The sequence below is a fragment of the Moschus berezovskii genome, chromosome 21 (genome assembly GCF_049115385.1).
Source record: "Moschus berezovskii isolate FMDL1 chromosome 21, NW_MosBer_1.0, whole genome shotgun sequence".
Taxonomy (NCBI): Eukaryota; Metazoa; Chordata; class Mammalia; order Artiodactyla; family Moschidae; genus Moschus; species Moschus berezovskii.
In genome coordinates this window covers 20,926,255-20,949,052 of record NC_142480.1, presented here as the reverse complement: position 1 = coordinate 20,949,052, position 22,798 = coordinate 20,926,255, and the positions used below count along the sequence as shown (strand labels likewise).

General features: G+C 37.3%; 1 protein-coding gene across 1 annotated transcript in view; it reads right to left on the bottom strand.

The window, feature by feature from the left end:
* Window positions 1-1,503: 1,503 nt before the first annotated feature.
* Window positions 1,504-22,798, bottom strand: part of SEC23A (SEC23 homolog A, COPII component) — a 63,942-nt gene continuing 42,647 nt past the window's right edge. Inside the window, exons 16-20 of the mRNA XM_055418283.2 lie at window positions 21,225-21,386; window positions 19,211-19,297; window positions 16,789-16,944; window positions 14,450-14,515; window positions 1,504-4,334 (exon numbers count right to left, since the gene is read on the bottom strand). Coding sequence (XP_055274258.1) covers window positions 4,245-4,334; window positions 14,450-14,515; window positions 16,789-16,944; window positions 19,211-19,297; window positions 21,225-21,386 — 561 coding nt within the window. The 3' untranslated portion in view covers window positions 1,504-4,244. The remainder of the gene's footprint in view (window positions 4,335-14,449; window positions 14,516-16,788; window positions 16,945-19,210; window positions 19,298-21,224; window positions 21,387-22,798) is intronic.

Genomic DNA, 22,798 nt, shown 5'->3' with positions numbered 1-22,798 from the left:
AGTACAAGAAGTATGTATGCATGTACATCAGAAACAGGGATAATATAGACATTAGAAAACAAATAATCCTAATTTGTCAGCATTGCTTGAAAAATAACAAAAAATATGTTCATTTTTTTAAAGCCCAGTGCAATAAGCCACAGCATTTAATCCGTAGCAGCCAATAAAGAACATATCTGCTCCCGTCACTATACTGACCCCAAACACCACACCTGACTAAAGCTTAGGTAGAACTAGAGACCACCCTCCAGCCCTACCTTTTCAATTGCATCCTTTGTACGATTTCTAGGGAGAGCTATAGATTTGATACATAGTATACAAGAGGAGAATGAAAAAGTTGGCTTAAAAAGCTCAACATTCAGAAAACTAAGATCATGGTATCTGGTCCCATCACTTCATGGGAAATAGATGGGGAAACAGTGGAAACAGTGGCTGACTTGATTTTTCTGGGCTCCAAAATCACTGAAGACGGTGATTGCAGCCATGAAATTAAAAGACGCTTACTTCCCTCCAATGAACACCCAGGATTGATCTCCTTTAGGATGGACTGGTTGGATCTCCTTGCAGTCCAAGGGACTCTCAAGAGTCTTCTCCAGCACACAGTTCAAAAGCATCAATTCTTCGGTGATCAGCTTTCTTCATAGTCCAACTCTCACATCCATACATGACCACGGGAAAAACCATAGCCTTGACTAGACGGACCTTGGTTGGCAAAGTAATGTCTCTGCTTTTTAATATACTATCTAGGTTGGTCATAACTTTCCTTCCAAGAAGTAAGCGTCTTTTAATTTCATGGCTGCAATCAGCATCTGCAGTGATTTTGGAGCCCAAAAAAATAAAGTCTGACACTGTCTCCACTGTTTTTCCATCTATTTCCCATGAAGTGATGGGACCAGATGCCATGATCTTTGTTTTCTGAATGTTGAGCTTCAAGACTGAGCGACTGAACCGAACTGAACTCCTTGGAAGGAAAGTTTTGTCCAACCTAGATAGCATATTAAAAAGCAGAGACATTACTTTGCCAACCAAGGTCCGTCTAGTCAAGGCTATGGTTTTTCCAGTGGTCATGTATGGATGTGAGAGTTGGACTGTGAAGAAAGCTGATCACCGAAGAATTGATGCTTTTGAACTGTGGTCCTGGAGAAGACTCTTGAGAGTCCCTTGTACTGCAAGGAGATCCAACCAGTCCATTCTAAAGGAGACCAGTCCTGGGTGTTCATTGGAAGGACTGATGCTAAAGCTGAAACTCCAATACTTTGGCCACCTCATGCGAAAAGTTGACTCATTGGAAAAGATCCTGCTGCTGGAAGGGATTGGGGGCAGGAGGAGAAGGGGACGACAGAGGATGAGATGGCTGGATGGCATCCCCTGACTCGATGGACATGAGTTTGAGTAAACTCTGGGAGTTGGAGATGGACAGGGAGGCCTGGCGTGCTTCAATTCATGGGGTTGCAAAGAGTCGGACATGACCGAGCGACTGAACTGAACTGAACTGATACAATGTTACCAGGTCAAAGTGTTTGGATTTTATTATGAGGGCAGAGGGAATGACATAATCATAACCCAGGTTTCAGTGAACTGAAAAGATGGAGAAAAAGAGACTGGGGAAAGCAGCCAGGTTAGAAAACTATTTCACCAAACCAGGTGAGATATAATGAAGGCAGAATAGCAGTAAAATGAAGAACAGTAAACAGTGGCTTCCCTGGTGGCTCAGATGGTAAAGCGCCTGCCCGCAACATGGGAGACCCAGGTTCAATCCCTGAGTTGGGAAGATCCTCTGGAGAAGAAAATGGCAACCCACTCCAGTACTCTTGCCTGGAAAATTCCACGGACAGAGAAGCCTTGTAAGCTACAGTTCATGGGGTTGCCAAGAGTCGGACACAACTGAGCGACTTCACTTAAATTTAAAAAAAACAGATTAGGGAGATATTAAAGAGCTGGAATCGGTACAATCTAGTTACCAAAGATGTTGAGGAGAGGAAGAGTTGAAAATGATTCCTTGGTTTCTGGTCTGGTCTGGACAACAAGCACATTCCTTAGATGCAGTCTGGGCTAGGAAATATGAAACGGAAGTTTATCAAGTGGAGAAGTGGATAGAGAAAGTATCATATCGCTTTGCAATCAGCCAATAAAAGAATAAATTTATTCTGTTACAACAAACTATAACTGTGCATCGATGAGATCTAAACTCATTTTTAGAGCTAAGGCCACCAAGGTAAGTAGGTTCAAGAATGAATTCCCACTCAGTGAGTGACATAAACATATTGTAAATTTCCGTTTTCTAATAAAAAATTTTTTAAAAAAATGAATGAATTCCTGAACAGTTCTGGACACACCAAAGCTTCTCAGTGCTGCTCATGATTTAGCAAATATTCATTATCCACTCTAAATTCATAGAAAGGGTTCACATTTCTTCCTTCAAGTCTATTTAAATAGCTAGCAATTTAGTAATAGCTAAAAAATAATCCAGGTGATTTCTTTCAAATGGTAAGTTAAAAGGATATGATGATATATTTGTTCATCCTTACCCCTTAATTACAGAGGTATTAACACTTTAGTTCTTTCAGCTGTAATGAGGACAGTTTAGAGGTAAGTACCAACTCATCACTCAAGAGAAGAAATAACAATACATTCTTGAAGGATCCAAGTTAAAGGGGCCAGGCCAACTACACATGTAACAGGGACTCTTCTCAGGTCCTGACAGCAAAAACAAATAACTACTTGGGGGATGAAAATGCTCTAAAATTGATCATGGTTATATCTACACAACTCCATGAATATTTAAAAACTAGTGAATTGTGTGAGGTGAATTAAAACTCAATAAAGCTGTAATTTTTTTTAAATAAGTGATTTTTTAATCCATCAATAGCAGGTTTTATAAATGCTCTAATTTTACACTAGGCTTTTCAGGCTTACTAGATTTCAAAATAAGCAGGAAACAGAGAAAATGTATATTTTATTGATATTTAGACCTATCATAGTTCAAATAAAATGGAACAGAGCAATTAATTTACTCTAATCTAATAAAACATATAAACAATTCATTTAAAGTATCTGTTTTACCATCAAATGATTGTGTTCATGCAAATACAATCATCGCACAGTCCTTCTAAGCCCATATAGTAGCACCACCTTTTATTGCAGTACTTGATGTAAATTTCATTGTCAAACATATCTGGCTTTAGCAATGTAAACATCAGCTACAAGTAAACTTTAAAAGGTAAAAGTGAATGATACTAATGAATAAATCAAAAGAGCACTGAGCATCATCACATGATAAAATTCAACAAAATATTAGATAATACTGTTTCAATAAGAACTACAACTTAATACAGTTCACGAAATGGAAGCAAAAACAGAAAGTAGTGTGTAAACTCCCAAGAGTTTAAAATACTGAAAGATATAAAACTTACCTCAGAAAAACAAAAGGAAATAACAAAGCATGCAGTGAATATTAAATTTGGTTTAGAAGTTACAAGTCTTTTTACTGCAAAGGCTTTCTAAAATGTACTGTGACGAAACTATTTCTTTTCTATTTCCCTTTACTAAAAAAAAAATCTTTAATCACATAGTTGGGTCCTTTGTGGGAATTTCACATGTTATCAATTATGGAATTGTCACCAAAAAAACTTTCATCTCTATTTTTTTTCAAATGACCAAAAACATTAAATTATCTTCATGAAAATTACCATATATAAACTCAAATAATTCCTAAACAAATCATCATAAAAATAAATCTGCCTTAACAGAGTAAGTACAGAAGAATTGTATGCCTAAGTGCCGAATATCATGGAAAAACATTCAATGAATAGGCAAAAATGTTCACATTTATCATTACTGTTGATGATTTTGTTTACCTTCTGGTTAAAATTAAGAAACAAGTTTTCAAAAAGTCAGAAACATTCAGTGCCACTTTGAATTTGTCTGCAACATACAAATGAGTTACATCCCTGTAGTGCAAGGCAGACTCTATTTTTATTTTTTAACATAATTAAGTTATAAAGACCTCCAATTTCTAAAACCAGTTATAATACTGTGGCAAGGAAAACAAGTTTGTTCGTATTGCTCTTATATTCCAGCTTAATCTACAAACATGAACATTTTTCCAAATGCTGTCTCAAACCACACTAATACAAAAAGAGTCTACAGAGATCTCTCTGTTGATTTCCACAGATTAACTGAAAAGAAGAGAAAAAAAAAAACAAACACTATTTCATCTTCTCAATCTTAGTAAGTTCAGCACATCAAGCAGCACTTGACACAGCAAGTTTTTTCAAGTGATCCATAAACACTTGCAAACTAACATCATCTGTGAGAATCGGTGCTCCAGACTCCTAGAAGAAAAGAGAGATATTTTCTATAATTAAAAATGCAGGATGATAACTTAAAATGTATAAGCAAATGTGTAAAAAAAAAATAGACAAGGAAATCATTTTACGCAGAATAATGTCTATGTTCTTGTATAATAAAGAATCTGACTGGTCTTTGTCCCAGATTCCTGAGAGGGAGACTACATCCTTAGAATTACCTGACAGCAGCATCTTTTATTGGAGAAGGCAATGGCAAGCCACTCCAGTACTCTTGCCTAGAAAATCCCATGGATGGAGGAGCCTGGTAGGCTGCAGTCCGTGGGGTCGCTAAGGGTCGGACACGACTGAGCGAAACTTTTCACTTTCACACATTGGAGAAGGAAATGGCAACCCACTCCAGTGTTCTTGCCTGGAGAATCCCAGGGACGGGGGAGCCTGGTGGGCTTCCGTCTATGGGGTCACACAGAGTCGGACACGACTGAAGTGACTTAGCAGCAGCATCTTTTATTCATGAGCCCTTCAGATCACACTAGAGTTTATGCTGTGAGATGATATGACTCAGGATAGGGACCAGTCACCAGAAAGATCAACCATGTAATTAGATGGCTAGGCTTTAAGAGAGCCTGATCTCCAGGGAGGAAGGGATGGTGCGAGGCGGGAGTGGGGGGTTAGCTTTTCAATCAATCATACAAAACAAAAGCAAAACAACCCTACTGGATACCAAAGCCAAGTGGAGATTCCTATTTGAGGAATAAATACATCAATACATCAGCTGGGAGGGTGACAAACCCCGATTCCATGGGAAAAGAAACTATTATCAGTTTTATGATAAAACTGTAATCATAAATATAGTGCTTTCCTGAGTTCTGTGAGTTGTTCTAGGGAATTTCCAAACCTGACAGGGGGTTGTGGGAACCCATCCTCTTATTCACCCCACCCACCCATCTCCCATCCGACCACTTTCCCTTTCTCACCACCCCCCACACATGAAGTTGTAGCCAGCTGGTTGGAAATGTGGGTAACCTGGGATTCGACTTTCGGCTGGCATCTGAAGTAGGGTAAGTCTTGTTGTGGACCATGTCCTTTAACTTTGGGGGTCTGCACTAACCCCAAGTGGTCAGAGTCAGATTTGTACTGCAATTCATCAACTGGCATTAGAATAGCTCTATATCCAATTTAGTCTTTAAAGTAGTAAAGTGTTAATTTGTCTTGAATGCATTGGTGCTTTTATCTCAACTAAGAAGTAAGCCTCCCTCATTGCTGCCTGTTTACTAAAATAAAATTTCAATTACACATATTTTAGCAGAACTGCCAGCTGGAAAGAAGAGAATTTATATCATGTTTTAAATAAAACACACATATATTTTCATTCAAGTCATTTTCATTGATTCTTGTGGATTTTATGTAATTAACAAGAGTTAGGGGAAATTCCTGACTTCTACTTTAATAAAAACTGTGTTGATGAAATGATCTTAATAATCCAATCCACTAATAATGAAATTTTATTGTAGCAAGAAAGTTTCCTGGAGTATTTTATATCTGGATTTCTAAATTCTTCACCTGATATCCAATTTCTTATTTATAGGTACATATAAAAGTCTAAAATAAGGAAGTTAAGTAATTTTCAGAGGATATCAGCAAATTAGTGGCAAACATGAGATAAGAATTTACAGCTCTTGTCTGGCATAGGCACAGACATGCCATAACCTCTCCTGAATAAAGGAAAATCAATTTTATTATGTTTTCATATGTGAATTCATAAGAACTTGAAAAACTACACAATGAAGGGAGACAAGAGCTCTGGAATTAAGAGCTTAGAGAATGGAGCCAGACAGACTGAGCTCAAGTCCTGGCTCTGCTGCTTACTGCCTGTATGACTTTGAAGAAGTGACTTAACCTCTTTGAGTTTTAGTTTCCTCATTCGTAAAATAGAGATAAGAACAGAACCTATTGCACATGGTTGTTATATTGATTAAATGAGTTAAATTGTGTAAAGCAAATAGAATACCTGACACACGCAGTTGGCCTACAACATTACTATCTATTTTAGAAAATCTATTCTTTTATAGGCTGAAATACTTCTTATTCTACATTCATAGTTAACATAAGAAGTAAGGTATTAAAAATGTGACTTAAACTAGTAATAAGCCAATGGCTCCTTTTTTTTTCTTCCTGTAATTATACCTGATTTTTTTTTCCACTTAACACATTTTCCACTTCAATTCACCCAATCCCAGATCTATTTCTCCTAGTAAAGACAAAATATATATGGGTTTTCTAATTTATATACTGTGACCTTATTTGAAATGATAAATACTAAATGCTCAACTCAATATTATAAAAATTTTCCAGTTGACTGATCTCAATTTTTCAACTGTACCCTTTTTCTCTTTAACATGCACCCAGGATTGGGCAGAAAGGGCCAAGTTTTATATCATTTAGTATATGAAGCACTACAGCATCAGAGGCCTCCAGCACCATCACAGAAGCAGTGTTGCAGTGGTGCCCCCTTCAGGTCATCCATGGATAACACTTACACTGGATTCTTGATTTCTGACAAAAAGAAAACTAAGGTATGAGATTTCATGATTTTTAGCAAAATGCTTGGCTATCATGTTAACGCCCTAAATTTCAGTCATCAATTTAGCTTAATGGTTAAAAATTCAGATTCTGGAGTTATAATGACCTAGGGTCAAATCCAAACCCTTGTCACAGTTTATGTGATTTGGAGAAAGTTACTTAATCTACGTAAGCATCAGTTTCCTCTTCTGAAAAATAAGATTAACAGTACTCACCTCACAAGAGTGTTTTAATAAATAAGAGTTTATGAAAATCTTAGTATAATGACTAAAACAGTGCAGATTCAGATTATTATTATCTATAAAAATATTAACATAATTTCTCTTATAAAAGTCATATGTCAAGAAAAACCTTAAGCTCTTGGTTTCTTTCTTACTTCTAATTATCACATTTATTTAATTTTGACATTTCAAACAGCATTACAAAAAAGGGATGCTTTCAAATTTAACAAAATACAAAGACTGAGAAACACTGATTTAAATACATCAGGCCAAAATTTCATTGTTTTTAGACACATGAACTAATTCAACACAGACTGAAAGATCTTTCAAATAGTTTGGAACCGATCTAAAAGGAGTTGTTCGTTTTGTTTTCATAAGATTCTATTCATAAAAGATAGGATCAAATGCCAGCTTCCCCCAAAGGTATAATTGGAACAAATTCTTAAATTCTCCTAAACCAGATGCATTTCTGGAAAGACTATTATATTTTCTAAAATGTAATAATGAGAAGAAATACAAACTGCTTTTAACTGCCTCTTTGAGGAAAAAACTTTATAAAATAACCTAAGGAGAGACAGACCTGATAACATAATTAAAATCACCATATGGTATAAGGATATAATTTAACTGAAAGATCGCAAATATTTAAACAAGGTTTTATCAAATGAATAAAAAGAACTCATTTAATAACAACTAAGCATATTTAAGTTTCTCCAAAGACGATGGCTTTCAAAATTGAATAGATGGATGGGTGGATGGATAAATGAATGAGTGAATAAGATAAACAATATACATGTTTGTTCCTTGGCCTGGGATTTCCTTCTCCATCATACTCACCCAATGAAATGATCTCCCTCCTTCAGGGTCTGGCTTAAAATATTAGGACTCTTATTTATGCCTCTAATGTTCCTATCTCCAGGCAGTAATAATTAAGTTTCAGTTTAATTATTATAGGTTATATTATTATAGGTTTTCTTTCCTATCTTAAATATCTTTAGAGAGAGACTGTTTTCTCCAAAGATAACAAGGAAAACTAATAACTAATATTTACTTAGTATTACTGGGCATATCAAGTATGTGTCATTAAACTCTATAATAGATAAGGAAAAGAAGGCATAGGGAAGTTTAGTAACTTGCAGAATTTTCAACTACCAGCCCAGAGTGACACATGGATTGATGCCTATCCACCTCAATTCACCCAATCCCAGATCTATTTCTCCTAGATGAGACAAAATATATAAGGGTTTTCTAATTTATATACTGTGATCTTATTTGAAATGATAAATACTAATGCTCAACTCAATCTTATAAAAAATTTCCAGTTGATTGATCTCAATTTTTCAACTGTACCCCTTTTCTCTTTAAAAATACATCCATGATGGTTTACCACCTCAATTCGCCCATAGGTTATAATGATATAACCTATAATAATTAAACTGGAACTTAATTATTACTGCCTAGAAATAGGAACATTAGAGGCATAAACAAGAGCCCTAACATTTAAGCCAGCTCAACAGGTTCTTTATAAGCCTTCCATCTACATCTCCACATTGTAATTTAAATCCCCCCAAACAAAGAACAAGTCATTATTTCCAAGAACTAAACCATGCTTTCTTAATGCAGAAATTCAGCCACAAGGAGATATGTTTTATTTGGACTTCATAACGTGAGCTCACAACACTTTGTTAATTGAATTACGTGAATACCAACAGTCATCTGGAGCGGAGGAACAACTACTCCCTTTAGAAAAAGATCTGTGGAGATGTATAGAACAGTCTTTGGGACTCTATGGGAGAGGGTGAGGGTGGGATGATTTGGGAGAATGGCATTGAAACACGTATGTTGTCATATGTGAAACGAATCACTAGTTCAGGGTCAATGCATGTTATAGGATGCTTGGGGCTGGCATGCGGGGATGACCCAGAGGGAGGATAAAGGGAGGAGGGAGGTGGGAGGGGGGTTCAGGAGGGGGAACTTACGTAAAGCCGGGGCAAATTCATATCAATGTATGGCAAAACCAACCAATATAATATTGTAAAATAAAAAAAAGAAAAAGAAAAAGATCTGTGGACCCTCCCCATAAACCCTAGTCTGCCAAGCCCCCTGCCCTCAGGCACTGCTGTCTGAAGCTGAGACTGACAGGGCCTCTCACATGCAGCCAGTTTCACTCATTTGTTCTCGCAGTCCCTACGGACAATTGATAAATGACCCCTGATGAATACTGTTTTAAAGTATCCATTAACTTCCCCTTCATAGGGATTATTCACTATTTTCATTAACTCTATTTATTGGTGCTACATTTTCTATATTCTTGTGATTTTCTTTTCTTAAATAAGTTCCTCTTAACTTGTGGGATCCAGAACCAAAACCAATACTCAACTGACTAAAGTACAAAAGAAAGGCTAACTCAAGGCCATCCTCTAGTCCAAAGTTCCACATCACAGTATTATACTTGACTTTTTGTCTCCCCCCATCCCCCACCAAGTGGAAGACGGTGAGGGATGATATTGAAAATCTATATGTACATGTATTATGAGGAGACAAATTTTTCTCACACGTGCTATGTACCCTTTGAACAATTTCCAGGAGTGAGTTCCTTTCCGTGCTATAAAAAAAACCTCCTCACTTTTCAGAACTTTTAGACCATGGACTCAATTTATCTATCTATATCACAAAAGCTTCTTAACTCCTAAAGCATCTCCACAGACTCCCCTACTCTAATCTCTATTCTCCTGTCCAGATGTATTATAGTCAATATGTGCTAATGTTTAAGGTACTGTGGAAAGTAAAAAATGAAAGTGACACAGTTATAACCCTCAAGTAATTTATATTCTAACAGGAAAAATAAGTGCCTTCAGAAATGGATGGGGAAAGAGAGGGGGAATGAAGGGTCAGGGATATTCCACAATATCCAGACATACAATCACTGAAAAAGTTTCATGGCGTCAGTAAACTTCTAAATCTGAGCCTTGAGGGATGGCTGCTATGTGTAACAAGCGGTGACAGGGGCAAGTTACATGCTCAGTATACTCAGAGTGCAAATAGGAAGACCAGTTTGATTAAAAAGACTAAACAGTAGCTAAAAGTGGGCAAAGCTATGTGGATCACACTACAAAGGACCCTCAATAGCAATACAGAGCTTTCAGTAACTCAGTAGGGGGTTATTAAAGATTTCCAAGCAGTGCTTTGACTTAGAACTGCTTTAGGGAGACCACTCTGACCAGTGCCAAAATGGGAGGAAGCGGCTGAAGTGGTGCCAGCAGGTAATTCCAACAGTCTATGTGAACAGTAACAAGTGCCTAACCTTGATTAGCGATGGGGAAAGGAGGGAATGGCCGGGGAAAATAAGTCAGTAATTAGGGGCAGAGGGAAAAAATGTACATGACTAAAGTTCCAAGCCCTGGCCAATGAGAGAATGGTAGGCTTCTCTGTAAAAATACCTGCAAGTCAGTAAGTGCAAGATGGTGTGAAAGAGCTCCAGCTGGGGCATGCTGCTTATGAAATGTCTACAGGAAACTCAAGTGCTCTGCACCTGGTGGTTATAAACTCCAGTCTGCAGGTCACTGTGAAGCCAAAGCAAAGAGTCTAACTTACAAGTTAGATTCAAATGGAAGCTGAAGCCACAGGAATGGATACAATCACCCAGAAAAAATTCTCTAAAATGTAGAGAATTCAAGGCAAACTTTTGAGGCACCTCTATTTTCAAAGGGCTTCCCTCATAGCTCAGTTGGTAAAGAATCTGCCTGCAATGCAGGAGACCCTGGTTTGATTCCTGGGTTGGGAAGTTCCCCTGGAGAAGGGATAGGCTACCCACTCCAGTATTCTTGGGCTTCCCTTGTGGCTCAGCTGGTAAAAGAATCTGTCTGCAATGTGGGAGACCTGAGTTCGATCCCTGAGTTGAGAAGATCCCCTGGAGAAGGGAAAAGCTACCCACTTCGGTATTCTGACCTGGAGAATTCCATGGACTGTATAGTCCATGGGATTGCAAAGAGTCGGACACGACTGAGCAACTTTCACTCACTCACTCACTATATTCAAAGAAAAGGGCGTGAATTCCAATTATTGCTTTATTTCTCTTCTAACCAGCCTGGGCCCCATAGTCAGTTGTCTAACAATGCTCTCAAATATTCCACTCTCTTTGCTGTGTCCATCTGTCTTACCTCTAGTTCTAAATTAGCCCCAGTTCTTTCATCGTTGATGCAATGCCTAACCAAACAGCATGGCTAAAGAACAGTATAGAACCATGTTCAAGAAATTGTAAGTAAATAAAATGAACCCTTATCACTGCTGTAAGTCTTTTATTCATCCTCTATTGCTTTCTTATATTCCTTATAGCTGTTTTTAACCTATTCTAGTCCTTAACCCCAGCATTTCTCACTCTAGCAAATAATCTATTACTGAAAAGAAACTGGCTTCTCCAATGAGAGTTTTTCTCTCCACCTCAAAATCTTTCTGTCTTCACCCTTCTTCTCACTCTGCTTTTGCAGAAAGAAATATCCTGCCTCCCTACCAGTGCTTAAACTCCACACAATGTGATCACACTGTCTCCTTCTGAGGATCTTAAACATCCATACACTGTTCTGTGTCTCCCCAACATTAGCTCCTTACACTTAGTCTACAAATAAGTTTTGTGCCCGTACTCTAATAACAATCATCCTTCTACTATTCATTCAGGCTAAATTTGCAAAAGAATCATTTACACTTAATGACCTCCACTTCTTCACCACTCGTTAATTCTTTAACAATCTATCCTCTACACAATGACTACATTAAAACTGCTTAGCAAGGGCACAAATAACCCCCTAGTCCTCAAATCAAGTATCTGCAGCATCTCAGTACTTGTTACTCCCTTTTTCTTCCTTCTATAAAGCTCTCCCTCACCACTTAAGGGAGAAGGCAATGGCAAGCCACTCCAGTACTCTTGCCTAGAAAATCCCATGGATGGAGGAGCCTGGTAGGCTGCAGTCTGTGGGGTCGCTAAGGGTCAGACGTGACTGACTGACCTCACTTTCACTTTTCACTTTCACACATTGGAGAAGGAAATGGCAACCCACTCCAGTGTTCTTGCCTGGAGAATCCCAGGGACGGGGGAGTCTGGTGGGCTTCCGTCTATGGGGTCAACACAGAGTCGGACACGACTGAAGTGACTTAGCAGCAGCAGCACCACTTAAGACATGGTGTTCCTCTCATTTCCCTTCCACTCCTCTGATTACATATAAAATACTCCTACTTCCTACTGTACTTCCTCAAGGTTCTATCTCATCCTTCCTTTGCCTCTGTAGTCTCTCCTTGGACAACTATCCACCGTGATGGCTTTAAGTATCACTTTTCTAATCCTTGCCCTGACCACCAAACCCAAAGTTTCAACAGCCTACTCATTTGGGCATCTAGATGGTATCTCAAACTCAAGGTCTAAAACGTTTTCTTTTCACTCCTTCTTACTGGCACATGCTCTCCTTAGTTACCCAGGTTCAGAACGCCTTACTTCCTTGTTCTCCCTCAACTACTTTTCAAAAATTCAAACCTTGGAAAAAAAGTACAATGAATACCAACATAGCGCTAAACTTAAAATCAGTGATGACCCTTTTGTCACATTTTATGTTTGTATCTATTTTTCCTTTTCTTTTTCTTCTTGTTGAATCATTTTTTCAAGTTGAAGACATCACAATATTTTATCCCCGAACACTTTAGGATATATCTCCCAAGATCAAGGACAATCGCCTCCATAACCACAACACCATTATTACTCTTAAGAAATTTATTACTATACTAGTATCTGACTTACAGTCTATATATTTCACAGATCATCCCAATTATGTTCTTTGTAAGCTGTTTGCTCTAATCCAGAATCCAATCAGAATTCAGATTTTGGATACAGCTGTCTGGCCCTGGAGTAAGTTTTACTTTCCTGCAACTGCTAATCAAATCTCACTGAGTCTCCTCTCAAAATATAACTCAAATCTATTCCTTTTCACCATCTCATCTTCTTTCTCTCTCACTTGGATTACTTCAGCAGGAACAGTTCCAACTTACAGACTGCTTCCAATTAATCTTAAGATTAAACTATATTATCCAAGAGTCAAAATTGGCCCTCTGGCCAAAAACCTTCAATGGCATTCCATAACTTAGCAAATAAAAACTCAGCTCCTCAGTCCTCAGCCTGGTATTCAAGAGCCTCCATAACTGACTGCACAATTACATTTCCAGTTTATTGTTCTACTATTCATCCTGACATATACTCTTTATCTTAGTCCATACTGTCGTCTACCTAGAATTCCGTTCCTCACACAATTTGAACTATGGTGCTGGAGAAGACTCTTGAGAGTCCCTTGGACTGCAAGGAGATCCAACCAGTCCATTCTAAAGGAGATCAATCCTGGGTGTTCACTGGAAGGACTGATGCAAAGAGCTGAAACTGCAATACTTCGGCCACCTTATGCGACGAGTTGACTCACTGGAAAAGAGTCTGATGCTGGGAGCGATTGGGGGTGGGAGGAGATGGGGACGACGGAGAATGAGATGGCTGGATGGCATCACCGACTCTGTGGACATGAGTCTGAGTGAACTCCGGGAGTTGGTGATGGAAAAGGGAGGCCTGGCGTGCTGTGATTCATGGGGTCGCGGAGAGTCGGACACGACTGAGACTGAGCGACTGAACTGAACTGAAGCACTCGAAAGGAAATATCTCTTCTGCTGCCATCACGTGACCCTTTCCCTCCTTCTCCTCTATTCCCCCGTAACACTTTAAATTTTCCTAAAAGCACACAACTCAATCTGCCTTGTATTTTTAACGACTTAGGTATGTGTTTTATTTCTAATACTAGACTACAAGCTCTTCAAAGGCAGGGATGATAGCTGGGATCCTGAAGTAACCAATATAGAGTTCTGCAGATTGGACACTTGATAAGTGGTGATATAGTTTATTAAGAGGTAGAATTTCTACCAAATTAAAATATATTAATAATGATGTCCAGGCCTCCAGGCTCTCTTGTTCAACCACAATCCCTGACCACTCCCAGAGTGCTGTGGCCTTTTGTGGTTCACAGCCTAGCATTAAGTCTGAATTATCAACTTCTAGTTCATTTACTATACACTTTATTGCTTTTCGTCTCAAGGGAAACATGTTAAGCTTGAAATATGAAAGGGTTCTATATATTTGATATAATCACTTCTGTATTTTCTGTGGTGCCACCAAATGCTAATTCTATTTTCACCTCCTTTTTTTTATTACGTTTCCAATAGAAACCATTACCAAAAACAAAGGCAAAAAAAAGTAGCTTTCACTAAAATAATGAACTATAAAAAACACGAAGAAATAATTTCCATGATAACACTTACCTGTCCCCAGGCATACATATTATTATGAGTCTGTGAGGGGTTAACTTTTGAAAGCAGGAAACGAGCCTTAAAAGCAAAAAAGAAATAATATTATCCATCAAAGATAAGATTTTGTCAATAGAGGCTAAACAAATACATTATGCCATATAAAATCAATTCTATTTAATATAGTTTCACAAAACTAATTTTATTAAAATGAAACTTTAAAAAAATGAGATAAATCGTTTAAATATGTAGACCACTATATTTTACAAGCAAGGGATGACCTCTCCAAATCATACATACATAATAACATTTACAGTAACAAATACAAATGTAGAATTCAAAACGGCATATAAAGAATATATGTGCAACAATTATGGCAAAGTTATTGTGACATTCACCAAACACCTGGTCTGAAACATCAACAAAGGTTCAAAGTCTCCAAAGATTCAAAGTCTCTACATGTTCTTTCACTTTAAACAATGACTCTCAAATTTTCAAACTATAGGCTATTTCATGAGAGCACTTGCCCAACATTTTGCCCATCTATCCACTATGCCTTATCATCATGAAATAATAACCAGAATGAAACAGGAATATAGCACTACATGTAGTGAGACATCAGTGAGAGAACAATTCATAAATTATTATTTCACATTAACAGGACAAGACAGTCCTATCATTTGAAATTTAGTACCATACAAAATCTTTTTCTACTACTAAAGAACATCTGGATTCAAATCCTAATTCCTCCATTTACAGTTTTCCTTGGCCACAAGTAACCTAAGTCTCAGTTTTGTTACCCATAAAATGGAAACAATAATAGGACTGCTAGAGAATCAAATGAGAGAAGTTATAGAAAGTGTTATCAGCTTTGCAAATTCTCAATAGGGTATAGTAGCTTCTATTATCGGAGAAGGCAATGGCAAGCCACTCCAGTACTCTTGCCTAGAAAATCCCATGGATGGAGGAGCCTGGTAGGCTGCAGTCCGTGGGGTCGCTATGGGTCGGACACGACTGAGCGATTTCACTTTCACTTTTCACTTTCACACATTGGAGAAGGAAATGGCAACCCACTCCAGTGTTCTTGCCTGGAGAATCCCAGGGACAGGGGAGGCTGGTGGGCTTCCGTCTATGGGGTCACACAGAGTCGGACACGACTGAAGTGACTTAGCAGCAGCAGCAGCAGCTTCTATTATAAATACAGTAAAACCCTAATAGTAATTGCTATCATTTCTGAATAATAGTTACTGATATCTACTACCTACTTTGTAATACTGTACTAGGCACTAGGGATACATCAATAAACAAAGCAAGGTCTGTACTTTCTAGGAACAAGTGAAAAAAAACTTACAATAACCTATAATTAATTTATATACCTCTAATAAGAATTAAAAGGCTGCAGTAAAAGTGATTCAAGAGTTGGGCTTTCCCAGTGGCTCAATGGTAATGAATCTACCTGCCAGTGCAGGAGACACAGGTTCAATCCCCAGTTTGGGAAGATCCCACACGCCACAGAGCAACTAAGCCCGTGTGTACTACTGAGACTGTGCTCTAAAACGTGGGAGCCACAACTACTAAACCCATGTGCCACAACCACTACAGCCTCCTCACCCTAGAGCCCATGCTCCACAACAAGAGAAGCCCCCTCGATGAGAAGCCTGAGCACCAGAACTACAGAGTAGGACCCGCTCACCACAACTAGAGAAAAGCCTGTGTAGCAACAAAGACCCAGCGTGGCCAAGAATAATAAATAAAAAAATGGAAAAAACAGAAAAAAAAATGAGTGTATGTTATGGGGTCCTAACTGAGTCTTCTGTAAGGCTAAAAAGGGCTATATGTATATGTACCTTATTTAACCCTCATAACCCTAAAAATTACACACCTTTGTATAATGCCATAATGCTTTCCTATTACATGATATTTTCTAGAAAAGTGAAATCACAGAACGAGGAAAACAAAAATTATGTTACCACAAACTTCATATTCATAGACTTTGTCAGTAAGCAAAGAGATCTGAGAAAAGTACACTAAGTTATTTCCTAAGTTGTTCATATCTACTTGCTCAACTAAAGCTGGCATATCACCAAAACACCACCCTGGCTCTTTACTAGAAGTGAGCTGGAGGAAGAAGATGGGAGAAACCACCACCTGTAGTCAGCTAGTCAATGATCTTACTGTTCTGCTCTCAAAACTAAGGCAAGAAGAAAGCACACCTTCCTCTGGAAACCATCTGCCCATCTCTTTCCTTTTCATTTGCCTGGTGAAGCAGTCTATTCAAACTAACATCAGAAGGCAAATAGGAACAACTTATTGTAAAATCAGCAACACACATGCAAACAGATGAAGAATATTACCTGACTACCCCCATGTTCAGTGTCAATGTATCTCGGCATTGGAAACCTGGAGTGAAGGATTTCCTGGGCATCATCCACTGGGGCTTGCAGAAGGTGGCGGAAATTTTCATATTCTGGCATGTCCTGGTATCCTGACTTGCGCCACTGAGCTATGGTCTAATTTTAAAACAATTAAAGGAATTATTACTTTTTTTCTTGCCTAACCAAAAAAATTTTTTTCAAATGAAACAATCATCAGAAAATAAGAAAATCATAGAATATTATCCCATTTAAAGTTACTAAATTTTTAAGTTACAATACTAATTTCAGTATTCATGAGTAAACAGATGCAAAATTAGGATATTTCTTCTTTAAAAGTAAAAAGAAATAATAATGAAGAAATATTTTAAAAGCACTACACTTATCATATTAAAGTTAGCTCAAAGGTATCGCTGGGCTTCCCAGGTGGCTCAGTGGTAAAGAATCCACAAATCAATGCAGGAGACAAGGGTTCACTCCCTGCGTCAGGAAGATCCCATGGAGAAGGAAACAGCAACTCACTCTAGAATTGTTGCCTGGAGAATTCCAAGGACAGAGGAGCCTGGTGGGCTATAGGCCATGGGGTCGCAAAGAGTGGGACATGACTTAGCGACTGAACAACAACAACAAAAAGGTATCTACCTAAGCTTATGATAAATAAAGGGGATTTCTGGTACAGAAGATTTCCTAGAGACTTCAAAGTTAATTACCTCTTATTATAAATCTTTACCAATGGAGTTACAGTCTCACAAGATACATAAAAGTAAAAACTTTAATAACAGCAATAATATTATAAAGATAATATACCTATAAAAGAGCATCTGAATCAATATTTTTAACATAAAAATATTGATTTTATTAATCAACTTTTATTAAGGTAAATGACTCCAAAACACCATTTAAGTAAATCCAAAGATTTAACCTGGCTTGATTTCTAAGTTAATTGAATCAATCAATGCATATCTTTATATCTCTATATTTAACAGAAGAATAGTCATCTGAATTTCTGATTTCTCATTTATGCATGTTAACGAGCTATTTGAAGAAATGAAACTACCGGAAGACAAAAGAAATAATCAAAAATCTAGCTCTGTCCCAGAGCTAGTATCACAGGCATTATTCTTAAAAGTTAAATAGCTCTAGTAACTGGTATCAATTAAAAATAATAATCAATAGGTCTTTAAAAGTCCCAGATACTTAAAGTGATATTTTGAATAAGATCTTCCCTGAGTGCATGCGTGCCAAGTCACTTCAGTGGCATCTGACTCTTAGCAACCTTACGGACTGCAGACCACCAGGCTCCTCTGTCCATGGGATTCTCCAGGCAAGAATACTGGAGTGGATTGCTTTGCCTTCCTCCAGGGCATCTTCCTAATCCAGGGATCGAACCCTGGGTTATGTCTCATGTCTCCTGCACTGGCAGATGGGTTCTTTACCCCTAGCGCCACCTAGAAAGCCCCTTCCCTATTAGAGTGCAAATCTAAAATCATTAACAGTTATAACACTGGAAAAATATATCTGCACAAATTACCTGAATACTAGACTATAAGCTTGAGTATAAGTTTATGAAAAAGGAGATCTGTATCTCTCAAAGCACCTAGATTTCAGTGCTTTCTTACAGACAGGAAGCACTTAAATACTGCCTGAATGAATAAATAGAGGAATCAATAGAGTTATGCTAAATAATGATAATAATTTAAGCTAAATAAATGATATAATTTAAGCTAAATAATAACTAGCTTAAACTCAACTGCTACTCAAAGAGTCTGCTCTCGTCAATCATTTACCAGTCCAATTAAGTTACAAATTTTAATTAGCTTGTGCTTTAAATGAATCTTTAAGATCAACTGAAATTTTTTTTTACTTGAAATATTTCATGTGGAATATTTGAGGGGTGGGGATGGGGTCTGTGTTGGGTTTTAGCTGCACCATGCAGGCTCCCGCTCCCTCACCAGGGATAAAACCTAGGCCCCCTGCATTGGGAGTATGGAGTCTTAACCTCTGGACCACCAGGGAGTCCCAGAATATTTTTTAAATGGATACATGAAATAATAAAAAGGAAAGCCTGTCTACTGACTTTTCCCTTCTCAGTGTCTTCAGGTAAAAACCAAAAGTATGATATGCTCACTCTAACTTTCACAGCTATGCTTTGTATAAAATTCATTTCTCCGATTATGTGCAGACAGACAAAATAATCACAGACAGGTCAACTGCAAATTAAGTCTAAAAATTCACAAAAGGAAAAATCACATTTTACACATAACTTAATAAAAGTGGAAATAAAGTTTATCATAGAGGAGACACTAGTCATATAGTAAAGGGAGGAAAGCTTCTAGCAATACGAATTAAAAGACTTTATTGAAACTACATGCATAGCATGTAGTTAAACACAAGGGACTCTTACCTCACCATGATAAATCAAAATCTGGAAAAACGTGTCCATGAGGAGAATACGATCTGCAAGAATGCTGCTGCTATCAAGAAGAACCGGCTGATGTGAGGATAATAATGAAATAGGAGGAAGGAAAAATTAATTACTTAAAAATACAAAATTTATCTTTTTAGGATATTTTTAAATGTTTAAAATGTATTATCTTACTACTTAAAACGTCTTGCTATTATGAATTCTTAAAGGATGTTTCAATATAATTTTCTGAGGAATCGCTAAACTGAAATAACAATTGAAAATGAGTCTAGTCAAGAGGAAATCAGAGATGACTCCTAAGTCTGATGGTGTGCGGCATCCCTGAGAGGGGAAAGGCTTGGGACAGAGAAAATTTGGAGACAGAAACACAGTTCTGAATATGAAATAGAAGGAAGTGACCTGAACTGACATAAATTTGGGTATTACATGCATGAAGATGGCGATTAGAGCTATGTGATTAGATTGCACTGCTTCAAGGGAATCTAGAGAAGCCAGAGATTGAGCCCGGAGCACACCAACATTTAGAGTTCAGAAAGGGAGAAGCCAGCAGGGGCAGTCTGAGAAGGAACAGGAAAGTGAGGAAGAGGAAAACCATTAGGTGCTGTAGGCGTTGGAGAAGCCTAGAGCAAAAGATTTTCAAGGAGAGTCCTCACTGGGTAAATGTTGCTGTGAGTTCCAGCAAGATGAGGGCTTGGTGGCCTTGGTAAGAGTTGTTTCAGAATAATCTCAGGGACAAGAGTCTGACTAATATAGGTTGAGAAGAGAATGTAACGTGGGAACATATAGACAACAAGTAACTCTTTGCGTTTAGCTGTGACTGGGACGAGAGCAATGAGGCGGCAATTAGAGACAATGTGAAGTCCAGGGGCTTTTGTTTAACAGGAGTGACACTAAGGTTTCTACGTTAATGAGAATGATCGTGATGAGAGAAGTGACAATGCAGAAGAGAAAGAGGATAACTTCAAATGCAAAACCTTAAGAAATGAATGGGATTCATGGATTAAATGGAGAGTTTGAAATCTGACAGGAGCAGGCAGTGGGATTCCATTTCTCTTCTAAACACTTTTTGACATTTTCCAGATGTTTACAACTTACATATATTACAATGAAATTTTTTTAAAAACAAGGTATTTCTAAAACTTACTTTCCTCATTGAAACAACTATGAGATCAAATGTATAGCTAGACCAATTAAAAATGCATTTTCTAGAAAAGTAAAAACTATGACCAATCACTTTAAAAAATAGCAACAAAATATAACTTTTTACCCACTATTTTTTTACAAAAGTGAATAAAGGCAGCATTAGAGATCATTAACCAATAGATATCATATTCTCTTTATACTGATCCTTCCTAAAGTTATTATTGTCAAATAGTCACTACATACTTTTAAGTAAACAAATTGTTTTAATCATGAAAAACTATCTATTTGAAAATAGGTTAAAATAATTGGGACAGTTTGCTAAGAAGGCAAAATTGATAGTTTTATCATTTTTCTGAGTATATATCTTTATAGTCAACTGTATCTTATGTTCCAAAAGTCTATAGGAGAATGGGACTGTATTAAAACAAGAGGTTTTGTTTATACAGAATGCCCTAATTGTCAGACACTAAACTCTGGAATACAGTTTCTAGAACTGTCATCACCTGCAGACATTGGTAAAGACATAAGACTAGTCATGAGCCCTATAGGATTTTTATCAACCAAATGACTAGACAAAATGATCTTTAAAAAGTCTGTTAAAAAATTTTTTTAAATAAATAAAAAGTCTCTTATAGCTGTTTATTTTTTTAATAATTTCCTAATATAGCCTTGCATTTTATCTAGCATATAGTAAGCACTCATAAATATTGAGTATATATGAATAACAAGAAAGTCATGCTTGAATTAAATTCTCACATCTAATAATTATATTTCAAGAAAAACCTAGTTGTTTTACTTTAATAGCACACAGCACAGTAACAAAACCAATTTCTTTTTCTACCCCTCTTACCTCTGGTGGTCCACTAAAAGAATAAGCGTACAGAATAGGCTGAATCATGATGAGAGACTGGGTCAAGTCTTGACGCATAAAGTGGTGACGATAATATGAACTCTCATCAGGACTATTGTTAAAAACTTGCAAGAAAGGAGATCTTCTTAAATGAAACATAAACTATAGGATAAAACATGCGAGATAGCTTTTACTGATTTTAATACGGCTACAGAAGCTTACTACTATGAACACATTTGATTACAACCATTAATACAAAAAAAAACTTACAATAAGAACATTCTAAATTGTATTTCTCAGAATCTTACCCATGATAATCATCAGTTACTTAAAAATTCAATTCAACAGCAACTAAAAAGCAAAAGAGATGACTCAAAAGAAAAACAAGACTAGGGACAAAAACCCCTTGTTTGTATCTAAGTCAAATATTTAGACTAAGGGCTTCCCTGGTGCCTCAGTGGTAAAGAATCCACCTGCCAATGCAGGAGACACAGTTTCAATCCCTGGGATGGAAGATCCCCTGGAGAAGGAAATGGCAACGCACTCCAGTATTCTTGACTGGAAAATTCCAAGGACAGAGGAGTCTGGCGAGCTACAATCCATCGGGTCACAAAAGAGTCGGACACGACTTAGTGACTAAACAATAATAACTTAGACTAATGCCCTCAATTCCCTTACTGTTTTCTGATATGAAGTGAGAATTCTCAAAACACAAAGGGTTGCCTCCCTTAAGACAAGTGAGTGAGTGACAGTCACTTAGCTGTGCCTGACTCTTTTCGACCCCATGGACTATATATATATAGCCTGCCAGGCTCCTCTGTCCATGGAATTCTCCAAGCAAGAATACTGCCATTAAGACAAGTAGACTCTGCCTTATTCTAATTCTCCAAAATCTCAACCAGAGACTTGGGGAAGTCTCCCCCTATAAACATGGAGTTTCTAGGTTACAGATCAATAAAATATTTTCAAAAAATAAGAGTATGTCTGAAAAGAAGGTCGAAGCTTTAAACAAAGTTTTTTTGAGAAGCAAAAATTTGAATTTCCATATCTCAATATTAATCATCCTTCCAGGTTAAGGTAAAATAAAATACCACTTCTTCCATAAAGATATACCAAATAAGAAGGATTCTTTAAAGTTTCCTTTAAATATTGTGTCTCTCTTGTAGTGTTGTATCTCACTTTCTTTTCTGCATTGTTTACATATATTTCAGATATCACCCTTCAAAATGAAAGCTCCTTGAAAACAGAATCCATGTCAACCATCTTTATTCTCCTAAATTACTTGCACTTCATATATACTCAGTTGAATAAATATTATCTCTATTACTCGTCATATAAACCTACACTTTTGAGAATATCGACCAAAACAACAGACAGACTCCACTATCCAAGTAGAAAGGTTCTGTAAGATAAAGGTTCCTTTCTATTTATCGGGATGTCTCCATAAAGTTGTCCTCGGGCAACGATACCATAAGACTAGCAGATTCTTAAAATTACTTCCTTTCAGCAGTACTGCAATTAGTTAGATCCCTTTTATCAGATGGAAAGCTAATCTGCTTCATACCAAATTGTGC